A 23,253-nucleotide genomic window follows, 5' to 3' on the forward strand; every position below is an offset into this window, starting at 1 on the left:
GAGGGACACATGTTGATGTAGAAGAGACATGGAGAAGAGGGGACACATGTTGATGTGAAGAGACATGAAAGAAGAGGGGGACACATGTTGATGTAGAGGAGACATGAAGAAGAGGGGACACATGTTTGATGTAGAAGAGGGGACACATGTTGATGTAGAAGAGACATGAAGAAGAGGGGACACATGTTGATGTAGAAGATACATGGAGAAGAGGGGACACATGGTTGATGGAGAAGAGGGGGACACATGTTGATGTAGAAGAGACATGAGGAAGAGGGGGACACATGTTGATGTAGAAGAGACATGAAGAAGAGGGGGACACATGTTGATGTAGAAGAGACATGAGGAAGAGGGGGACACATGTTTGATGTAGAAGAGACATGCAATAAGAGGGGGACACATGTTGATGGAGAAGAGGGGACACATGTTGATGTAGAAGAAGACATGAGGAAGAGAGGGGACACATGTTTGATGTAGAAGAAGACATGAAGAAGAGGGGACACATGTTGATGTAGAAGAGACATGAAGAAGAGAGGGACACATGTTGATGTAGAAGAGACATGAAGAAGAGGGGACACATGTTGATGTAGAAGAGACATGAAGAAGAGGGGACACATGTTGATGTAGAAGAGACATGAAGAAGAGGGGACACATGTTGATGTAGAAGAGACATGGAGAAGAGGGGACACATGTTGATGTAGAAGAGACATGAAGAAGAGGGGACACATGTTGATGTAGAAGAGACATGGAGAAGAGGGGACACATGTTGATGTAGAAGAGACATGAGGAAGAGGGGACACATGTTGATGTAGAAGAGACATGAAGAAGAGGGGACACATGTTGATGTAGAAGAGACACGGAGAAGAGGGGACACATGTTGATGTGGAAGAGACGTGAAGAAGAGGGGACACATGTTGATGTAGAAGAGACGTGAAGAAGAGGGGACACATGTTGATGTAGAAGAGACATGGAGAAGAGGGGACACATGTTGATGTAGAAGAGACATGAAGAAGAGGGGACACCATGTTTGATGTAGAAGAGACACGGAGAAGAGGGGACACATGTTGATGTAGAAGAGACATGAATAAGAGGGGACACATGTTGATGTAGAAGAGACATGGAGAAGAGGGGACACATGTTGATGTAGAAGAGACATGGAGAAGAGGGGACACATGCTGATGTAGAGGAGACATGAAGAAGAGGGGACACATGTTGATGTAGAAGAGACATGGAGAAGAGGGGGACACATGTTGATGTAGAAGAGACATGGAGAAGATGGGGACACATGTTGATGTAGAAGAGACATGAGGAAGAGGGGGACACATGTTGATGTAGAGAGACATGAAGAAGAGGGGACACATGTTGATGTAGAAGAGACATGAAGAAGAGGGGGACACATGTTGATTGTAGAAGAGACATGAAGAAGAGGGGACACATGTTGATGTAGAAGAGACATGGAGAAGAGGGGACACATGTTGATGTAGAAGAGACATGGAGAAGAGGGGACACATGTTGATGTAGAAGAGACATGGAGAAGAGGGGACACATGCTGATGTAGAGGAGACATGAAGAAGAGGGGACACATGTTGATGTAGAAGAGACATGAATAAGAGGGGACACATGTTGATGTAGAAGAGACATGGAAGAAGAGGGGACACATGTTGATGTAGAAGAGACATGGAGAAGAGGGGACACATGCTGATGTAGAGGAGACATGAAGAAGAGGGGACACATGTTGATGTAGAAGAGACATGAAGAAGAGGGGACACATGTTGATGTAGAAGAGACATGAAGAAGAGGGGACACATGTTGATGTAGAAGAGACATGAAGAAGAGGGGACACATGTTGATGTAGAAGAGACATGAAGAAGAGGATTTGTCCACATGTAGCAACAGGAAGCTAGGTTAGCTGGTGAAGTAGCATATTGTTGTTAGCTCGTGATGCTAACAGTGGCTAGCTCTCCAGTTATAACGTATTAACATCCGGTTCACTAAACACACTCCACGCGCTTCCAGAGGATGAAATGTATAAAATAAAGAGAGTTTCTTACAGTTTTCGGTCTGTTTATCTTTCCTCCCGGAGCAGGCATGTTCTCACGTGGGGGAGCAGTCTTCTTCTACGGTTTTAACTCCGGTCAGTCATGAGGGCTGGCGGCTCAGTGCTGCCCCCTCAGGCCGATACACGCATTACATGCTTTATTTAGTAAAGGGAGATATTTCTTTTTAGTATTTTATTTTTCTAATATATTAAATTGTATATGAAGCAAGTGCATATAAGTCACAGAGAAGCTTGGTAAACACATAACTAAATATACATAATTAAATAGGAATACAAAATTAGCCTTTATTCAGTCAATGTAGATGAATTTTTTTGAGTGCATATAAATCATAGAGAAGCTTCCGTTTAAAATCTGTAAACAAATCCTTAAATATAATAGCCCTTCAGTGTTTCATCGCCTCCCCTACAACATGGAAGCACACGAGATGCTCAATTCCACCTCTGAGCACCTCTCCAGAGATGCATGGTTGGCGGCTGCTTGGAAGCAGGAGTGGGAGCTAGCCGGACCCTCCCGCATCCATCCTACATCTGGGACCCAGGAGATGGCGCCATGGCAGGAGACCACCTACCACGCGGGCAATGGACCACACTAACCCGTCTACGAACTGGGGTCGGTCGCTTCCAAACATCGATGAGGAAGTGCGGCCTGGCAGACAGTTCTGCATGTGAGTGCGGTGACCTGGGACCACCTGCCCTTTATACCGTATAGACCACCTGCCCTTTATCTAGACCACCCTCGGAAGCCCGTCTCTTCAATTTAGGACCATATTTCTTATCTTCGCGGTAGACTGTATATTTTCTACTTATTAATTCTTATTTAATTCTGTTTTGAGATGTTTAAATTCTAGTATTGTTTATTTCTACTCTTTAATTTCTCCTCGTGTGCAATGCCTTGTTTTTGATGCTGCAACGCAAACATTTACCAATTTGGGATCCATAAAGTACTTCTTATCTTATCTTATCTGATATGAATAATAAAATGTCCTTTTACTGATTAAATTGTCTAAATACAGCCCATAAATCCCTTACACTAACATAATTCAAAAGGTAATTTGTAAGTACGCATACTAATGAAATCAACATTTTTATTTTAAAATACTTTCTTCCCAAATTTAAATCAAATATTTTAATTTAGATTATTTGTTTGCATTAAATTACAATGATAGGATTTTTCTGGATTAAATTATAGTGGTGTATCAATTTAATTAATTATTAAGAGATATAGAACTTGAGAGGACCCAGAATAGAACCCTATATTGAAATAAAATAAATAATAATAATACAAATAATAATAAATAAATGCAATGATTAAGAAAGTTTATTTAGAGCCTTTGTTGCAGAAAAATACAGAAAGAATGACAGTAATTATGAATAAAATCTAGAACTTGAAGAGGACCCGTGATAGAGCCCTGGGGTGCACCACGAATACGGGTTTTAATGTAGAACACATTTTCTTGGTGAATTAATTCATAGAAAGTGGCTCAGTCAGTCGGGGCTGGGAGCCGTAGGGTCGCCGGTTCAAGTCCCCGAACAGACCTAAATAGGGAGTGTGGACGTCTACCCTCTATCAAGAAAGCGAGATTAAAGAGACGTGAGACTGCGAGGAGGATTCTGTCAAATGTTTAATCCGTTCAGTACAGGGTGTTTATTTCAGTGCAAGAGCCAAAACCAACACATATCGAGCCGTTTGGTTTGTGTACAGAGAGTTTGAGAAGCAGGGCATGTGGTGGAAACAGAGGCAGCGGGACTCAAACACTAAATAAAATAACAAACCATTTTGATCAGAAAACATCCGAAAAATCAGCAGCGAGAAATAAAAAAAACTGAACAAAAACACAAAGAGACGACCGTCGTTTTTTCTTCATTTCATTCAACAACAAAAAACGTAATGGTATATATATTTATATTTATATATCTAAAGTGCATTATGGTACAAAAATATAGAAGGTCAGCAGCACCCCGATACATTTAGAAAAATAAATACACCATTCAGACGAAATAAATTACCAACATTATTGGAATAAAAAAGAATAAAAGCAAAGGATTCACAAAGAGTAACATCTGTTGCCTCGCATCAAATACTCATCATCATCTATTCTGATATATTTAGAATATTTACACACAATAAATATTTTCCAATTTCTTTCCAAATAATCACGTTCACAGAGAAACTGCAGCGTGAGAATTTAGGAGTCGAGTGTCCGCAGGTTTCTGAAACACAGAAAGGGAGAAATACATTAAATCAGAGTTTTTATCAATAGATATAATTCTAAATAATAATTAAGATGCAAAACCATAATATATAATATTGATTTTGTTGCTAAATATCCTTTAAAATGGATTTAAAATGCAAATACAGTGTTTCTAGACCGAAAGACAACGTTTCTTTCATTTTAAAGAGTGATTTTAAAGCTTAAAACCCTTTAAAATATTTATTTATTTTAAAATGAACTAAAAGCCATATTTTTATTGTTAATCTTTGACTTTTTAAAAATGATTATTTACCAGAAAATCCAAGATGTATTCAAAATACATTTGCAGGTATTTTCTGAAAAAAATCCAATTGAATTCCCATTGGACCGGGAGATGCTGCCTTCAGGGTCTCCTAAATAAAGTAGTAAATCTCAGCTCTCTCTCACCTGTGTCAGAGTTTGACAGCGTTTCACTTCCTCTGCAGTCCGAGCAGCGTTTTCCACTCCAACCCTTTCCCACTGCCTCCATCTTCTTCCTCTCTCCTCTTCCTCCCCGCTCTTCCTCCTTCCTCTTCCTCCCTCCTCTTCCTCCTCCCTCCTCCCAGTGATCTTTCCCTCCTCTTCCTCTTCTCCTCCCCTCCTCTCCTCCTTCCTCCTCTCCCTTTCTTCTTCTTTTTCCCCGGGGCTCTCGGAGATTTGTTGGTTTCCTGCGGGAGATTTCCTTTTTCCTTTTCCCCTTCCTCCCTGAAGATGAGGGGGAGGTTCTTGGTTCCCCCCGGGGGTTTTGAGTGCATGGTTTCTCCCGTGGTGCTCACCCCCCCTCCCTCGGTGCTGGTTCCTCCCCCTCCAGATGGGGGAGGGCGGGGGGGAATATCTCTGGTTTCTGCAGTGTGAACTTCATCCAGAAGCTCCTGAAGCCACATCCTCCTCTTCAGATCCTGCAGAGAGCGACCCTTATCGTGCATCAGCTGGGCGTGAGACACCGAGCGCTTTCTGAGGGACAAGCGAACAGGAAAGGGTTAATTATATTACAACGTACAGAGTTCCTTAGTCATATGGGACACGGAGCTTTCTGAGGGACAGAGGAAACGTTAAATACAATTTACAGAGTTAACCAGACTTTTCTTTCTGCAAAAAATACAGAATATTTTATTTAATTCTGCAGAAAAACACTCAAAATACATATTAAATACAAATTATAAGATTAAATTGAATGTTTTAGTCAGCAATAAGTGCATGGAAAACATCAATAAATTACACTTTTCTTTATCGAATCAATAAAAAATATAGAATTTCCCTTAAATTTGACTTTTTTTCAAACCGACTATTTGACTAATGAGGCATTTCTGTAGAAAACAGATATTATTTATTACTTTAGAAAATGATAAGAAACACGTTCTGCCTTCAAAAGCCCCGCAGGATATGTCATCGTTCAGACTTTACTGATGAGAGGAAGCTGTTGAGTGACTTTGATCTGATCGTTGTGATTAGGCTTTCTTCTAGAAACACATTTCTACGGTAATTACATTTTAAAAACTTCTGTCAGGCCCCAGCGAGAATTGAACTCGCGACCCCTGGTTTACAAGACCAGTGCTCTAACCACTGAGCTATGGAGCCTGGGTGACGTTAGGCCACGCCCATTACATATTTACGCGCTCATGGAAATCACTACAAAGCAGATTTACAGCTATATTAGGAAATAGAAGACATTTAAAAAAACATTTCAGCTGGAAGAAACCTGGAAGAAACCGGGAAGAAACCGGGAAGAAACCGGGAAGAAACCCCCCCCCCCCACCCGATTAACACCTGGATCCCCCCTCACAGTTCACGAGCATGCGTCCCCCCCCTCCTCCCTCCGTTGACAGTTCACGAGCGGGTGCTCTCTCTCATATACATATAAAAAAGGCTAAATTATTAAAAAAAAAAAAAAGTATAATTTACAGAAAAAATATTTGGTTGTTTTTTATTTAAAAAAATACAAATTATTGATTTTTTTCAATTAAAATTATTATACACATGAATTATTATTAGTATTATTATTATTATATATTATTAATCTTTTTTATACATTGTTTGTTTGTATTCAGATTTTGTAATTATTGCTGCAGCGCCACCTTCAGGATAAACGATATTCCTCCACGTGTCACAACCGATTTGTTCATTAAATATTAAACTTTAAGTATTTAAGTATTTGAAGTATTTGAAGTCTAGTAAGTATACTGGACTTAAACTCCCACTGTACATATGTAGTATGTTCAATCTAATATTTAATATTCCATTCCTCACAAACTAAATGTTTAATATCCTGCTTATATGTTGTTTCTGTACATTTGTATTTCAACATGTTCATTTCTACTTTTTTAATGCTATGTTTTTTCTATTTGAGATGTTTACATTTTGGATTGTTTATTTCTAGTCTTTTAATTTCTCTAATGTACAATACTTTGTCTTTTTATGCTGCTGCAACGCAAACATTTTCCAAATTGGGATCAATAAAGTACTTCTTATAAGTTATCTTATCTTATTCCTACTTTAAAAAAAAAAAAATTGTGAGTCAGGCCCCAGCGAGAATTGAACTCGCGACCCCTGGTTTACAAGACCAGTGCTCTAACCCCTGAGCTATGGAGCCTGGGTGCTACTGAGCCACGCCTACATCCTATTTAAAGAGCCACGTCATCACTACTGCAGTCACTACTGGGTAGTCAAAATAAGAAGCAGTTAATGAAATATAGTTATTATCTTATATATAACATTTCAAGACCACGAGGAGCTGTAGCAGTATTTAAACTCTAAAATATAAGAGGTTTAAATGCTGTAAAAATCCTAATGGTGTTTGGCGCAAAACGACCACAAGGGGGAGCTGTTTGCACATAAAACCTCATCACAACTCACTGAAAGTGCATAATAACGATGTATTTAAGACGGGAAATGTATTATTTTACAACAAAGCCATGAGGAGGTTAAGGCAGGGTTCAACTCACAACCTCTGCTTTACATACATCTTGTTAAAATCATAAGAGCATCCAAAAACCCTGAAAACGTGACCAAAACTTATTTGAATGTTCCTATATTTTGAGGTGTCATTTGACCACATGGCACAAAGAGACCACAAGAGGGCGCTGTCGGCACAGAAAACATCCCACTGAACTCCATTTAAAATGTGTTAAGGCGGTAAAAAGGACTCAAAACCAGCGGGAGATTAAGATGAAGTACATTTACTAAAGTGCTGAAGTACTTTACAGTTTGGAGGTACTTTATTAATATTAGCAGGTTTAGGAAAGCGGTATTGTCCACTTTAACCTTAACTTAGTCGACTCAGAATATCAGCTAATACATAATAACTCAACTAATTGTCTTACAAATATAAGTTAAATGTGATTTATATAACATTCTGAAATGGACTTTTACGGCTTAGAGTTAGAGTAAAGTGTATTTTCTTGCTTTTTCCAGAAGTTCTCAAGCATTTTTTCAACCCATTTTCACCTGAACATCAGCAGGAGAGGACTCTTTAAAGTAGAGACACTACATACTGATATACACCTGAACATCATCAGGAGAGGACTCTTTAAAGTAGAGACACTACATACTGATATACACCTGAACATCAGCAGGAGAGGACTCTTTAAAGTAGAGACACTACATACTGATATACACCTGAACATCAGCAGGAGAGGACTCTTTAAAGTAGAGACACTACATACTGATATACACCTGAACATCAGCAGGAGAGGACTCTTTAAAGTAGAGACACTACATACTGATATACACCTGAACATCATCAGGAGAGGACTCTTTAAAGTAGAGACACTACTACTGATATACACCTGAACATCAGCAGGAGAGGACTCTTTAAAGTAGAGACACTACATACTGATATACACCTGAACATCAGCAGGAGAGGACTCTTTAAAGTAGAGACACTACATACGGATATACACCTGAACATCAGCAGGAGAGGACTCTTTAAAGTAGAGACGCTACACACTGATATACACCTGAACATCAGCAGGAGAGGACTCTTTAAAGTAGAGACACTACATACTGATATACACCTGAACATCAGCAGGAGAGGACTCTTTAAAGTAGAGACGCTACACACTGATATACACCTGAACCTCAGCAGGAGAGGACTCTTTAAAGTAGAGACACTACATACTGATATACACCTGAACATCAGCAGGAGAGGACTCTTTAAAAGTAGAGACACTACATACTGATATACACCTGAACATCAGCAGGAGAGGACTCTTTAAAGTAGAGGACACTACATACGGATATACACCTGAACATCAGCAGGAGAGGACTCTTTAAAGTAGAGACGCTACACACTGATATACACCTGAACATCAGCAGGAGAGGACTCTTTAAAGTAGAGACACTACATACTGATATACACCCTGAACATCAGCAGGAGAGGACTCTTTAAAGTAGAGACGCTACACACTGATATACACCTGAACCTCAGCAGGAGAGGACTCTTTAAAGTAGAGACACTACATACTGATATACACCTGAACATCAGCAGGAGAGGACTCTTTAAAGTAGAGACACTACATACTGATATACACCTGAACATCAGCAGGAGAGGACTCTTTAAAGTAGAGACGCTACACACTGATATCACCTGAACATCAGCAGGAGAGGACTCTTTAAAGTAGAGACGCTACACTGATATACACCTGAACATCAGCAGGAGAGGACTCTTTAAAGTAGAGACACTACATACTGATATACACCTGAACATCAGCAGGAGAGGACTCTTTAAAGTAGAGACACTACATACTGATATACACCTGAACATCAGCAGGAGAGGACTCTTTAAAGTAGAGACACTACATACTGATATACACCTGAACATCAGCAGGAGAGGACTCTTTAAAGTAGAGACACTACATACTGATATACACCTGAACATCAGCAGGAGAGGACTCTTTAAAGTAGAGACACTACACACTGATATACACCTGAACATCAGCAGGAGAGGACTCTTTAAAGTAGAGACACTACATACTGATATACACCTGAACATCAGCAGGAGAGGACTCTTTAAAGTAGAGACACTACATACTGATATACACCTGAACATCAGCAGGAGAGGACTCTTTAAAGTAGAGACACTACATACTGATATACACCTGAACATCAGCAGGAGAGGACTCTTTAAAGTAGAGACTACATACTGATATACACCTGAACATCAGCTGGAGAGGACTCTTTAAAGTAGAGACACTACATACTGATATACACCTGAACATCAGGAGAGGACTCTTTAAAGTAGAGACACTACATACTGATATACACCTGAACATCAGAGGAGAGGACTCTTTAAAGTAGAGACACTACACACTGATATACTGTACTCCTGAACATCAACAGGAGAGGACTCTTTAAAGTAGAGAGACTACATACTGATATACACCTGAACATCAGCTGGAGAGGACTCTTTAAAGTAGAGACACTACACACTGATATACACCTGAACATCAGCAGGAGAGGACTCTTTAAAGAGGTCAGTAATATCCGTCTAAAGTAGAACTTCAAACAGAGGAACTTCCTGCTGGTTTTACACCTCAGTTTTTCTGCAGCATCTGTATGAAGACTAAATGGGAAATATGCACGATATTGCAAGCATGAAATGTGTCTATAACGTTTAAAAACAGTTAACCTTCAGAGAAGATGACATGTTCTCTTTTGATCAAATAAATGCTGATTTGAATCCAATTTGGACAATTTCCACGTTTTATTTAAAAATGTCCACATTTTTTGTTGGATTTGGCTAAAAAAGTAAAGAAAAGCAGAAAGTCTTCCTGTATTTAAACCTGGAAACGTCTAATATTTAAGTGTTTTGTTCAGAAAGGAGCATCTCGTAAATAAAAACTAAATAATCCACTTTTCATTTTAGATTTCTACATTTTCTAACACTTTAAAGTTCTTTGAGGAAAATAAGAGATGAATATAATCCCTAAACTGATCATTTGATCAATAAAATGTCAGAAAATGTGGGTTTTTTTAACCATACTTCTTGTTGAACCTGGAAGCTCCTTACTTTGAACTACTTCAGATTTGTTTAATTATTATTATTTTAGACAAACTTCTGTTTTGGTTTATTTTTTGAGAAAAACATAAAAAAAAATCAGAAAACATGTTTTTTTAAAATATTTGTAACAAATTTTCACAAAATTTAAATTAAAGTTTTTGAGTTTGATACATTAGCTCTTGAATGTGAAAATTATTCTATATTTAAAGATATTTTATGGACGGAATGTTTAAGTTTGGCTTCTTTTGCAAGAAAGAAATGCTTAAAAATCGAGTTTATTCCTCAGGATTTTGCTTGTGAACAATAAGACAGGAATACTGGAGATCCGTCAGATCATCTGGAGGCTGAGAAACTCTGTTTTAAAGGATGCATCGAGGATATTAAATATATGTTTAAAGTAGGGAGGCGTGTGGCGCAGTGGGTTGTGCGTTGGGATCAGGGGGTCTCAGGTTCAAACCCCGCTGCAGTCAGCATGTCGTTAAAGTCATGTTAAAAACTTACATTCTGCTGCTGACGGCGTCGATGGGGGTCCGGTGACCGGAGAGCAGAGCAAGACGAGAGCGAAGATCCACTGCTGCAGGAAACACATCCTACACACACACACACACACACACACACACTTCATCAGAAGCTGCAGGAGATCAAACACCTCATCACTTTCCCCTCGTTAAACCAATACACGTCTCGCAGTCTTTATTTCTGCAGTTTAACAACCTGTTGTTTTAATGCGATACGTGTCAAACACACATTTTCACATAAAAGTAGAAACATATTTGCTTTTAGGGCAAAAACACCGGCTGAAAATCATCGAAACGGATCATTTGGTGTAAAAAGTCAAGAAATTGTGAAAGACGACACGAGAATAAGTCAAAAAGCGTTTTGGGTTAAAAATGGAATTTTCTGTAAAATAATAAATAATTCAGGTCATTGTAAATATCTGACTTTATATCCATAAGCTCTCAGAACAAGCTCCAACAAATATCTCTACATCAAAACGTTGGAGTTTAAAACAGAATATTGAAAGAGTCGTAAAATGTGAAATAAGACGTAAACGCAGGAACGAGTATTTATGATTCAACCTGTTGTTCCCTTTGTTATAAACATTGTATTTTATCCTCAAAACTGACGCCGAGTCTCGCAGCTGTCAAAAAAGCACCAAAAGTATTTCTAATTATTATTATATCATTCATATTCTGTTGAAAAATCTCCAGCCAAGTTTCCGTAAGTGACGTCGTGATTTTAAATATTTTATTTTATTATTAAAATAAATAAAAATAACAAACCATTTTGATCAGAAAACATCCGAAAAATCAGAAGCGAGAAATAAAAAAAACTGAACAAAAACACAAAAGAGACGACCGTCGTTTTTTCTTCATTTCATTCAACAACAAAAAACGTAATGGTATATATATTATATTTATATATCTAAAGTGCATTATGGTACAAAAATATAGAAGGTCAGCAGCACCCCGATACATTTAGAAAAATAAATACACCATTCAGACGAAATAAATTACCAACATTATTGGAATAAAAAAGAAAAAGCAAGGATTCACAAAGAGTAACATCTGTTGCCTCGCATCAAATACTCATCATCATCTATTCTGATATATTAGAATATTTACACACAATAAATATTTTCCAATTCTTTCCAAATAATCACGTTCACAGAGAAAACTGCAGCGTGAGAATTTAGGAGTCGAGTGTCCGCAGGTTTCTGAAACAGAAAGGGAGAAATACATTAAATCAGAGTTTTATCAATAGATATAATTCTAAATAATAATTAAGATGCAAAACCTAATATATAATATTGATTTTGTTGCTAAATATCCTTTAAAATGGATTTAAAATGCAAATACAGTGTTTCTAGACCGAAAGACAACGTTTCTTTCATTTTAAAGAGTGATTTTAAAGCTTAAAAACCTTTAAATATTATTTATTTTTAAAATGAACTAAAAGCCATATTTTTTATTGTTAATCTTTGACTTTTTAAAATGATTATTTACCAGAAAATCCAAGATGTATTCAAAATACATTTGCAGGTATTTTCTGAAAAAAATCCAATTGAATTCCCATTGGACCGGGAGATGCTGCCTTCAGGGTCTCCTAATAAAGTAGAAATCTCAGCTCTCTCTCACCTGTGTCAGAGTTTGACAGCGTTTCACTTCCTCTGCAGTCCGAGCAGCGTTTTCCACTCCAACCCTTTCCCACTGCCTCCATCTTTCTTCTTCTTCCCTAGCTCTCCTCCTTCCTCTTCCTCCTCCTTCCTCCTCCCTCCTCCAGTGATCTTTCCCTCCTCTTCCTCTTCCCCTCCCCTCCTTCCTCCTCTCCCTTTCTTCTTCTTTTTCCCGGGGCTCTCGGAGATTTGTTGGTTTCCTGCGGGAGATTTCCTTTTTTTTTCCCCTTCCTCCCTGAAGATGAGGGGGAGGTTCTTGGTTCCCCCCGGGGGTTTTGAGTGCATGGTTTCTCCCGTGGTGCTCACCCCCCTCCCTCGGTGCTGGTTCCTCCCCCTCCAGATGGGGGAGGGCGGGGGGGAATATCTCTGGTTTCTGCAGTGTGAACTTCATCCAGAAGCTCCTGAAGCCACATCCTCCTCTTCAGATCCTGCAGAGAGCGACCCTTATCGTGCATCAGCTGGGCGTGAGACACCGAGCGCTTTCTGAGGGACAAGCGAACAGGAAAGGGTTAATTATATTACAACGTACAGAGTTCCTTAGTCATATGGGACACGGAGCTTCTGAGGGACAGAGGAAACGTTAAATACAATTACAGAGTTAACCAGACTTTTCTTTCTGCAAAAAATACAGAATATTATTTAATTCTGCAGAAAAACACTCAAAATACATATTAAATACAAATTATAAGATTAAATTGAATGTTTTAGTCAGCAATAAGTGCATGGAAAACATCAATAAATTACACTTTTCTTTATCGAATCAATAAAAAATATAGAATTTCCCTTAAATTTGACTTTTTTTCAAACCGACTATTTGACTAATGAGGCATTTCTGTAGAAAACAGATATTATTTATTACTTTAGAAAATGATAAGAAACACGTTCTGCCTTCAAAAGCCCCGCAGGATATGTCATCGTTCAGACTTTACTGATGAGAGGAAGCTGTGAGTGACTTTGATCTGATCGTTGTGATTAGGCTTTCTTCTAGAAACACATTTCTACGGTAATTACATTTTAAAAAACTTCTGTCAGGCCCCAGCGAGAATTGAACTCGCGACCCCTGGTTTACAAGACCAGTGCTCTAACCACTGAGCTATGGAGCCTGGGTGACGTTAGGCCACGCCCATTACATATTTACGCGCTCATGGAAATCACTACAAAGCAGATTTACAGCTATATTAGGAAATAGAAGACATTTAAAAAAACATTTCAGCTGGAAGAAACCTGGAAGAAACCGGGAAGAAACCGGGAAGAAACCGGGAAGAAACCCCCCCCCCCCACCCGATTAACACCTGGATCCCCCCTCACAGTTCACGAGCATGCGTCCCCCCCCCCCTCCCTCCGTTGACAGTTCACGAGCGGGTGCTCTCTCTCATATACATATAAAAAGGCTAAATTATTAAAAAAAAAAAAAGTATAATTTACAGAAAAATATTTGGTTGTTTTTTATTTAAAAAAATACAAATTATTGATTTTTTTCAATTAAAATTATTATACACATGAATTATTATTAGTATTATTATTATATATTATTAATCTTTTTTATACATTGTTTGTTTGTATTCAGATTTTGTAATTATTGCTGCAGCGCCACCTTCAGGATAAACGATATTCCTCCACGTGTCACAACCGATTTGTTCATTAAATATTAAACTTTAAGTATTTAAGTATTTGAAGTATTTGAAGTCTAGTAAGTATACTGGACTTAAACTCCCACTGTACATATGTAGTATGTTCAATCTAATATTTAATATTCCATTCCTCACAAACTAAATGTTTAATATCCTGCTTATATGTTGTTTCTGTACATTTGTATTTCAACATGTTCATTTTCTACTTTTTTTAATGCTATGTTTTTTCTCTTTGAGATGTTTACATTTTGGATTGTTTATTTCTAGTCTTTTAATTTCTCTAATGTTCAATCTCTTTTTATGCTGCTGCAACGCAAACATTTCCAAATTGGGATCAATAAAGTACTTCTTATAAGTTATCTTATCTTATTCCTACTTTAAAAAAAAAAAATTGTGAGTCAGGCCCCAGCGAGAATTGAACTCGCGACCCCTGGTTTACAAGACCAGTTGCTCTAACCCCTGAGCTATGGAGCCTGGGTGCTACTGAGCCACGCCTACATCCTATTTAAAGAGCCACGTCATCAACTACTGCAGTCACTACTGGGTAGTCAAAATAAGAAGCAGTTAATGAAATATAGTTATTATCTTATATATAACATTTCAAGACCACGAGGAGCTGTAGCAGTATTTAAACTCTAAAATATAAGAGGTTTAAATGCTGTAAAAATCCTAATGGTGTTTGGCGCAAAACGACCACAAGGGGGAGCTGTTTGCACATAAAACCTCATCACAACTCACTGAAAGTGCATAATAACGATGTATTTAAGACGGGAAATGTATTATTTTACAACAAAGCCATGAGGAGGTTAAGGCAGGGTTCAACTCACACCTCTGCTTACATACATCTTGTTAAAATCATAAGAGCATCCAAAAACCCTGAAAACGTGACCAAAACTTATTTGAATGTTCCTATATTTTGAGGTTCATTTGACCACATGGCACAAAGAGACCACAAGAGGGGCGCTGTCGGCACAGAAACATCCACTGAACTCCATTTAAAATGTGTTAAGGCGGTAAAAAGGACTCAAAAACCAGCGGGAGATTAAGATGAAGTACATTTACTAAAGTGCTGAAGTACTTTACAGTTTGGAGGTACTTTATTAATATTAGCAGGTTTAGGAAAGCGTATTGTCCACTTTAACCTTAACTTAGTCGACTCAGAATATCAGCTAATACATAATAACTCAACTAATTGTCTTACAAATATAAGTTAAATGTGATTTATATAACATTCTGAAATGGACTTTTTACTGCTTAGAGTTAGAGTAAAGTGTATTTCTTGCTTGTTTCCAGAAGTTCTCAAAGCATTTTTTCAACCCATTTTCACCTGAACATCAGCAGGAGAGGACTCTTTAAAGTAGAGACACTACATACTGATATACACCTGAACATCATCAGGAGAGGACTCTTTAAAGTAGAGACACTACATACTGATATACACCTGAACATCAGCAGGAGAGGACTCTTAAAGTAGAGAACACTACATACTGATATACACCTGAACATCAGCAGGAGAGGACTCTTTAAAGTAGAGACACTACATACTGATATACACCTGAACAATCAGCAGGAGAGGACTCTTTAAAGTAGAGCCACTACATACTGATATACACCTGAACATCATCAGGAGAGGACTCTTTAAAGTAGAGACACTACATCTGATATACACCTGAACATCAGCAGGAGAGGACTCTTTAAAGTAGAGACACTACATACTGATATACACCTGAACATCAGCAGGAGAGGACTCTTAAAGTAGAGACACTACATACGGATATACACCTGAACATCAGCAGGAGAGGACTCTTTAAAGTAGAGACGCTACACAGCTACACACTGATATACCACCTGAACATCAGCAGGAGAGGACTCTTTAAAGTAGAGACACTACATACTGATATACACCTGAACATCAGCAGGAGAGGACTCTTTAAAGTAGAGACGCTACACACTGATATACACCTGAACCTCAGCAGGAGAGGACTCTTTAAAGTAGAGACACTACATACTGATATACACCTGAACATCAGCAGGAGAGGACTCTTTAAAGTAGAGACACTACATACTGATATACACCTGAACATCAGCAGGAGAGGACTCTTTAAAGTAGAGACACTACATACGGATATACACCTGAACATCAGCAGGAGAGGACTCTTTAAAGTAGAGACGCTACACACTGATATACACCTGAACATCAGCAGGAGAGGACTCTTTAAAGTAGAGACACTACATACTGATATACACCTGAACATCAGCAGGAGAGGACTCTTTAAAGTAGAGACGCTACACACTGATATACACCTGAACCTCAGCAGGAGAGGACTCTTTAAAGTAGAGACACTACATACTGATATACACCTGAACATCAGCAGGAGAGGACTCTTTAAAGTAGAGACACTACATACTGATATACACCTGAACATCAGCAGGAGAGGACTCTTTAAAGTAGAGACGCTACACACTGATATACACCTGAACATCAGCAGGAGAGGACTCTTTAAAGTAGAGACGCTACACACTGATATACACCTGAACATCAGCAGGAGAGGACTCTTTAAAGTAGAGACACTACATACTGATATACACCTGAACATCAGCAGGAGAGGACTCTTTAAAGTAGAGACACTACATACTGATATACACCTGAACATCAGCAGGAGAGGACTCTTTAAAGTAGAGACACTACATACTGATATACACCTGAACATCAGCAGGAGAGGACTCTTTAAAGTAGAGACACTACATACTGATATACACCTGAACATCAGCAGGAGAGGACTCTTTAAAGTAGAGACACTACACACTGATATACACCTGAACATCAGCAGGAGAGGACTCTTTAAAGTAGAGACACTACATACTGATATACACCTGAACATCAGCAGGAGAGGACTCTTTAAAGTAGAGACACTACATACTGATATACACCTGAACATCAGCAGGAGAGGACTCTTTAAAGTAGAGACACTACATACTGATATACACCTGAACATCAGCAGGAGAGGACTCTTTAAAGTAGAGAGACTACATACTGATATACACCTGAACATCAGCTGGAGAGGACTCTTTAAAGTAGAGACACTACATACTGATATACACCTGAACATCAGGAGAGGACTCTTTAAAGTAGAGACACTACATACTGATATACACCTGAACATCAGATGGAGAGGACTCTTTAAAGTAGAGACACTACACACTGATATACACCTGAACATCAGCAGGAGAGGACTCTTTAAAGTAGAGAGACTACATACTGATATACACCTGAACATCAGCTGGAGAGGACTCTTTAAAGTAGAGACACTACACACTGATATACACCTGAACATCAGCAGGAGAGGACTCTTTAAAGAGGTCAGTAATATCCGTCTAAAGTAGAACTTCAAACAGAGGAACTTCCTGCTGGTTTTACACCTCAGTTTTTCTGCAGCATCTGTATGAAGACTAAATGGGAAATATGCACGATATTGCAAGCATGAAATGTGTCTATAACGTTTAAAAACAGTTAACCTTCAGAGAAGATGACATGTTCTCTTTTGATCAAATAAATGCTGATTTGAATCCAATATTTGGACAAATTTCCACGTTTTTATTTAAAAATGTCCACATTTTTTGTTGGATTTGGCTAAAAAAGTAAAGAAAAGCAGAAAGTCTTCCTGTATTTAAACCTGGAAACGTCTAATATTTAAGTGTTTTGTTCAGAAAGGAGCATCTCGTAAATAAAAACTAAATAATCCACTTTTCATTTTAGATTTCTACATTTTCTAACACTTTAAAGTTCTTTGAGGAAAATAAGAGATGAATATAATCCCTAAACTGATCATTTGATCAATAAAATGTCAGAAAATGTGGGTTTTTTAACCAATACTTCTTGTTGAACCTGGAAGCTCCTTACTTTGAACTACTTCAGATTTGTTTAATTATTATTATTTTAGACAAACTTCTGTTTTGGTTTATTTTTTGAGAAAAACAGTAAAAAAAAATCAGAAAACATGTTTTTTTAAAAATATTTGTAACAAATTTTCACAAAATTTAAATTAAAGTTTTTGAGTTTGATACATTAGCTCTTGAATGTGAAAATTATTCTATATTTAAAGATATTATTTTATGGACGGAATGTTTAAGTTTGGCTTCTTTTGCAAGAAAGAAATGCTTAAAAATCGAGTTTATTCCTCAGGATTTTGCTTGTGAACAATAAGACAGGAATACTGGAGATCCGTCAGATCATCTGGAGGCTGAGAAACTCTGTTTTAAAGGATGCATCGAGGATATTAAATATATGTTTAAAGTAGGGAGGCGTGTGGCGCAGTGGGTTGTGCGTTGGGATCAGGGGGTCTCAGGTTCAAACCCCGCTGCAGTCAGCATGTCGTTAAAGTCATGTTAAAAACTTACATTCTGCTGCTGACGGCGTCGATGGGGCGTCCGGTGACCGGAGAGCAGAGCAAGACGAGAGCGAAGATCCACTGCTGCAGGAAACACATCCTACACACACACACACACACACACACACACACACACTTCATCAGAAGCTGCAGGAGATCAAACACCTCATCACTTTCCCCTCGTTAAACCAATACACGTCTCGCAGTCTTTATTTCTGCAGTTTAACAACCTGTTGTTTTAATGCGATACGTGTCAAACACACATTTTCACATAAAAGTAGAAACATATTTGCTTTTAGGGCAAAAACACCGGCTGAAAATCATCGAAACGGATCATTTGGTGTAAAAAGTCAAGAAATTGTGAAAGACGACACGAGAATAAGTCAAAAAGCGTTTTGGGTTAAAAATGGAATTTTCTGTAAAATAATAAATAATTCAGGTCATTGTAAATATCTGACTTTATATCCATAAGCTCTCAGAACAAGCTCCAACAAATATCTCTACATCAAAACGTTGGAGTTTAAAACAGAATATTGAAAGAGTCAGTAAAATGTGAAATAAGACGTAAACGCAGGAACGAGTATTTATGATTCAACCTGTTGTTCCCTTTGTTATAAACATTGTATTTTATCCTCAAAACTGACGCCGAGTCTCGCAGCTGTCAAAAAAGCACCAAAAGTATTTCTAATTATTATTATATCATTCATATTCTGTTGAACAAAATCTCCAGCCAAGTTTCCGTAAGTGACGTCGTGATTTTAAATATTTTATTTTATTATTAAAAAAAGTCTCAAAGTGATTACGAGGCGAGTCTGAGCAGAAACACGACCTCATGTCCGCCTGCAGATTCCCAATGAAGCCACAGCAAAGTAGCTCTGAAGTGCTCCAACATAAATAACCACATTTCAAGAAATAGAGACGTAAAAAAATGCAACGAAGCTGCAGAAACAAGAGAAGAAGAAACAAGAGAAGAAGAAGAAAGAGAAGAAGAAGAAAGAAGTCCAACATAAATACACTTAGACAATTAAAGAAGAAAAGACTTGTGACAGTAAACTGCAGAAACAAGAGAAGAAGAAGCAGCTGCAGGAATAAGAGAAGCAGAAGAAGAGTTACTGGAACACTTACTTTCCCACAGCAGGGTTTTTTTATCCAAAAATAATTCACTTTGATTCCTTTTTTTCTCCAACTTCCACAAATAAAGTCCAGGTGAGAAAATTAAATGAAATCAAATCTCCACGAGTCGAAACACATCCAGGAGGTCAGAGTACGTCCTCGTTTAAAAACAGCAGGAGGAGGAGGAGAAGAAAAAGAGTCCTCCAGGTGTGCCGCCTCAGGTCGGTGTGAGGAGAAACTGAAGCAGGAGGAGAAAGGACGAGGAGCTAAAAGGGGGAGGGGCGACGGGGGGAGGGGCTATATGGGGGAGGGGCTACATGGGGGAGGGGCTACAACAGCTGAGGAAGAGGAGGAGCGGCAGGAAGGTGGCAGAGCAGCACCAGGAGAAGTTTAATCCGGAGTTTAAGATTTAACAAAAGACAACTAAAAGTAAGTGGTTGGGAAAAAGCTGCAGTACGGAGGTCAATTAGTGCCAAAAACACGGCTCATAGGAGATGCGTCTCGTGTTTAATACTTGTACGGCAGGAATAGTAACTCATCCCTCAAGATGAGAGGACAGCAAATACAAACTACACAATAAATAAAAAATACAAAAACGTTTTTGTTAAAAAGATGGATTTACGGAGGTCAATTAGTGCCAAAAACACATATCGATTCTTCCCTTAAGATAAGACAACAAATGAAAACAAAACAACAGCATTGTGTTTCTTTGAGGTCAGTCAGAAACCAAACTATGGGACTCAATTAGTGATCGCACATCGAGATTCAGAACGTACTCATTGTAGAAATTGCTTCTTTATTTTCATGTCAACAAACTCATGTTGTTGTTTTTTTTAAGGTATTTCGTCAGAACGAGACTCTTAATTAACGTAAGACGTGCAACCGGTAAATAATGAGCTTTTATGCTTCTCTTGTCTTCCGTAAAAAGCTGGTCGTTTATTCTGAATTAATGACTGGACTAAGTACGTCACTGTCTCCGGCGATGTTGTTTATTTGAGCGTCCGTAACGACTATAAGTAAAGTTCCTCAGACGAAGCGTTCATGATGCAGATCAGCTGACCTCTCCGACTGTAATGAACTGATCTCGTTAACACGGCTCGTTAAAGCAGATCTGATGTGATCGTGTTAATGTGGACGTCAGGCGATGCTACATTAGCCTCGAGCTATAAAAAGCACCAAATGAACCGAAATATTCTTCTGGAGAAATAAGGTTCATTAAATCTGTGAATTGGTCCCGAACAAAAGGCAGGTAATGACCGACGAAGACCCGGTCGCTACCTCAAAACTGAAGTTTCCTGTGTTTCTCTTGTGTCTCGAACGCGTCTCCAAGCTGCGGTTAAAGCTCACAGTCGTCTATTGAACGGTTTCCTTTATACTTGTATGAATACTTTACGGATTTACTTCCAGCTAGCGGAGGTGCACGCAAGACGACAACGTGTGCAAGAAAGCACCATAACACAGCTCTTTGAAGGCCCAATCACAGCAGACCTTTAAGATCAGCTGATCTTATCGTCTGCACACGCCACACGCCACACGCCACACACTAACACCAGGTTCATGAACATTGGGCCTGTTCTTTTACCGCACTCAAATCAGGCGTAAAACATAAAGAAACACGGACATTACATCCAAGTTAACCTCCACGCGGGAACTCAAACACCGCAGCGCTGACGGACACGTGTTGAACACCTGAAATGTGTTCCAGCTGTCGCCTCACAATTAAAGCCACACACACACACACACACACACACACACACACACACACACACACACACACACACACACACACACACACACACACACACACACACACACACACACACACACACACACACACACACACACACACACACACACACACACACACACACACACACACACACACACACACACACACACACACACACACACACACCCACACACACACACAGCACACACAGCACACCACACACACACACACACACAACAACACCACACACACACACACAGACACACACACACGCGCACACACACACACAGACACACACACACACACACACACACACACACACACACACACACACACACACACACACACACACAGACACACACACACACACGACAGACCACACACACACCACACACACAACACACACACACACACACACAGCACACACACACGACACAACACACACACCACAGGACAGACAGACACACACACACACACACACATACACACACACACACACAGGACACGACAACACATACACACACACAGACACACACACACACACACACACACACACACACACACACACACACAAACACACACACAGCGCGGCAGCAGCGTTTCACACAACGGAGATTTGTGTAATTATGATTTGTATTTGTTTCCCAGACGCCGCAGCGCAGAAGCAACAGACGGGTGATTAACGTGAGTTCCACCTCATCCAGGCGACTTCACACAAAGACCTTTGTTTCTTTTACTCTTTTGAAGTCAAACAATAAGACGATTGATTTGGGTTTTTCCGGAGTAAACCTACGGAGGCCGCCAGGTGCCAACGCGCTGCAACACAAAGTGATATTCTGCAGCTTCAGAAAGAAGCGGATGTAGAAACCCAGATGTTCCTCGTGAAGAAAGTCTCCAGCAGAAACACATGCGGCCTTTAGAGAACACTCAGCAGGAGACACGGCAGCGTTTACTCAAAGCTGCAGAAACCAGACGCTGTTACGATGACAGCTTTGATTTCCTCTAAGGACATTGTTGGTATGCCTGCTTTGACCCGAAACAAACCAAAAAGGAGACGAGTACAATTCCTTCCATGCATCCAAAGACGATCCAAACGAGTCAAGTTTAATGCAAAACGATGCAAAACCACCAAAAGGTAATTAACGGCTAATAAACGACCAGAGAAGCAGAATGTCCAAAACATTAAATAAAACCAGCACCAAAACATGCAAACTGAATTTAAAGCCCTGCGGAGATGTCGTCAGCTGTTTCATGAGATGTTGTAGAAAGACACTTTTTACAGCTGACTTTGTTTTGCCTCTTTTTAGAAGCGGCAAAACGATGGCCCGATGGCCCGTTCAGTGAACGGGCCATCGGGCGACGCCTTTTGGAACTTTGGAAATAAAACTTATACAGATTTTTTTTTTATTTGATTCTGTTCAAAAACTCTTGCGTAGATCACTCAGTTAAGAGTGTCACACTTAAAGGGACACTTTATGTTTGCTTTGGGTGTAAAGGCCGAGCCCAGCGGGAATGACCTAAACGTATTCAAACCCCCCAAAAAAGCAAATTCATAGCAAATAAATTATGCAAACCAGCATGAAGAGAGGACATCAGTTTTTTCTCTCATCACATTTCGTATGAAGTGCTTTTTGTGTCTCGTTTCGATCCAGTTTGAAATGCTTTTTTTTTTAATTCTGTGCAAAAGCTCTTCACTAAATCAAGAATAAATTCGTCCCCTAACACACGGCCTTTTGTCCGCCATGTTTGTGTGGGTCCGCTCTGCGTCCTAATGCGACGCCATAGGATAGATATGAATCAGGTTTCCACTCGGTGCGTTTCTCTTTTCCTCGATGGTCTCAAACATGTGATGCACTCTTTACAGAAATAGCTCCTCTTAAAGGTCACGCTTTCGACACAATGAACGCATTATTTGTAAAACACGGCGT

At 39.2% G+C, this 23,253-nt stretch overlaps 1 protein-coding gene, 4 non-coding genes and 1 pseudogene across 5 annotated transcripts; all 6 read right to left on the minus strand.

Moving 5' to 3' along the window:
• Positions 1-3,664: 3,664 nt before the first annotated feature.
• Positions 3,665-11,811, minus strand: LOC117441121 (parathyroid hormone-related protein-like). The gene is made up of 4 exons (XM_034077321.1): positions 11,806-11,811; positions 10,790-10,878; positions 4,699-5,244; positions 3,665-4,270 (listed from the first exon to the last, which is right to left on the minus strand). The coding sequence occupies exons 1-3, from the start codon at positions 11,809-11,811 to the stop codon at positions 4,722-4,724; spliced, it is 618 nt and encodes a 205-aa protein (XP_033933212.1). The 3' UTR covers positions 3,665-4,270; positions 4,699-4,721.
• Positions 5,796-5,868, minus strand: trnat-ugu (transfer RNA threonine (anticodon UGU)). The gene has a single exon. It is a non-coding gene; the product is annotated as a tRNA-Thr (tRNA).
• Positions 6,808-6,880, minus strand: trnat-ugu (transfer RNA threonine (anticodon UGU)). Its single transcript has one exon. It is a non-coding gene; the product is annotated as a tRNA-Thr (tRNA).
• Positions 11,812-12,560: 749 nt separating the features above from the next.
• LOC117441122 (parathyroid hormone-related protein-like) lies at positions 12,561-19,808 on the minus strand (annotated as a pseudogene).
• Positions 13,495-13,567, minus strand: trnat-ugu (transfer RNA threonine (anticodon UGU)). The gene has a single exon. It is a non-coding gene; the product is annotated as a tRNA-Thr (tRNA).
• Positions 14,496-14,569, minus strand: trnat-ugu (transfer RNA threonine (anticodon UGU)). The gene has a single exon. It is a non-coding gene; the product is annotated as a tRNA-Thr (tRNA).
• Positions 19,809-23,253: the final 3,445 nt, after the last annotated feature.

This window comes from Pseudochaenichthys georgianus, unplaced genomic scaffold (genome assembly GCF_902827115.2).
Source record: "Pseudochaenichthys georgianus unplaced genomic scaffold, fPseGeo1.2 scaffold_1501_arrow_ctg1, whole genome shotgun sequence".
Taxonomy (NCBI): domain Eukaryota; kingdom Metazoa; phylum Chordata; class Actinopteri; order Perciformes; family Channichthyidae; genus Pseudochaenichthys; species Pseudochaenichthys georgianus.

What these genes read in the sequence shown, in the direction of transcription:
- LOC117441121 (XM_034077321.1), bottom strand. An exon ending in GACGCCGTCAGCAGCAGAAT is followed by an intron (nt 5,245 to 10,789) that starts GTAAGTTTTTAA and finishes CTTGTCCCTCAG; the next exon opens with AAAGCGCTCGGTGTCTCACG.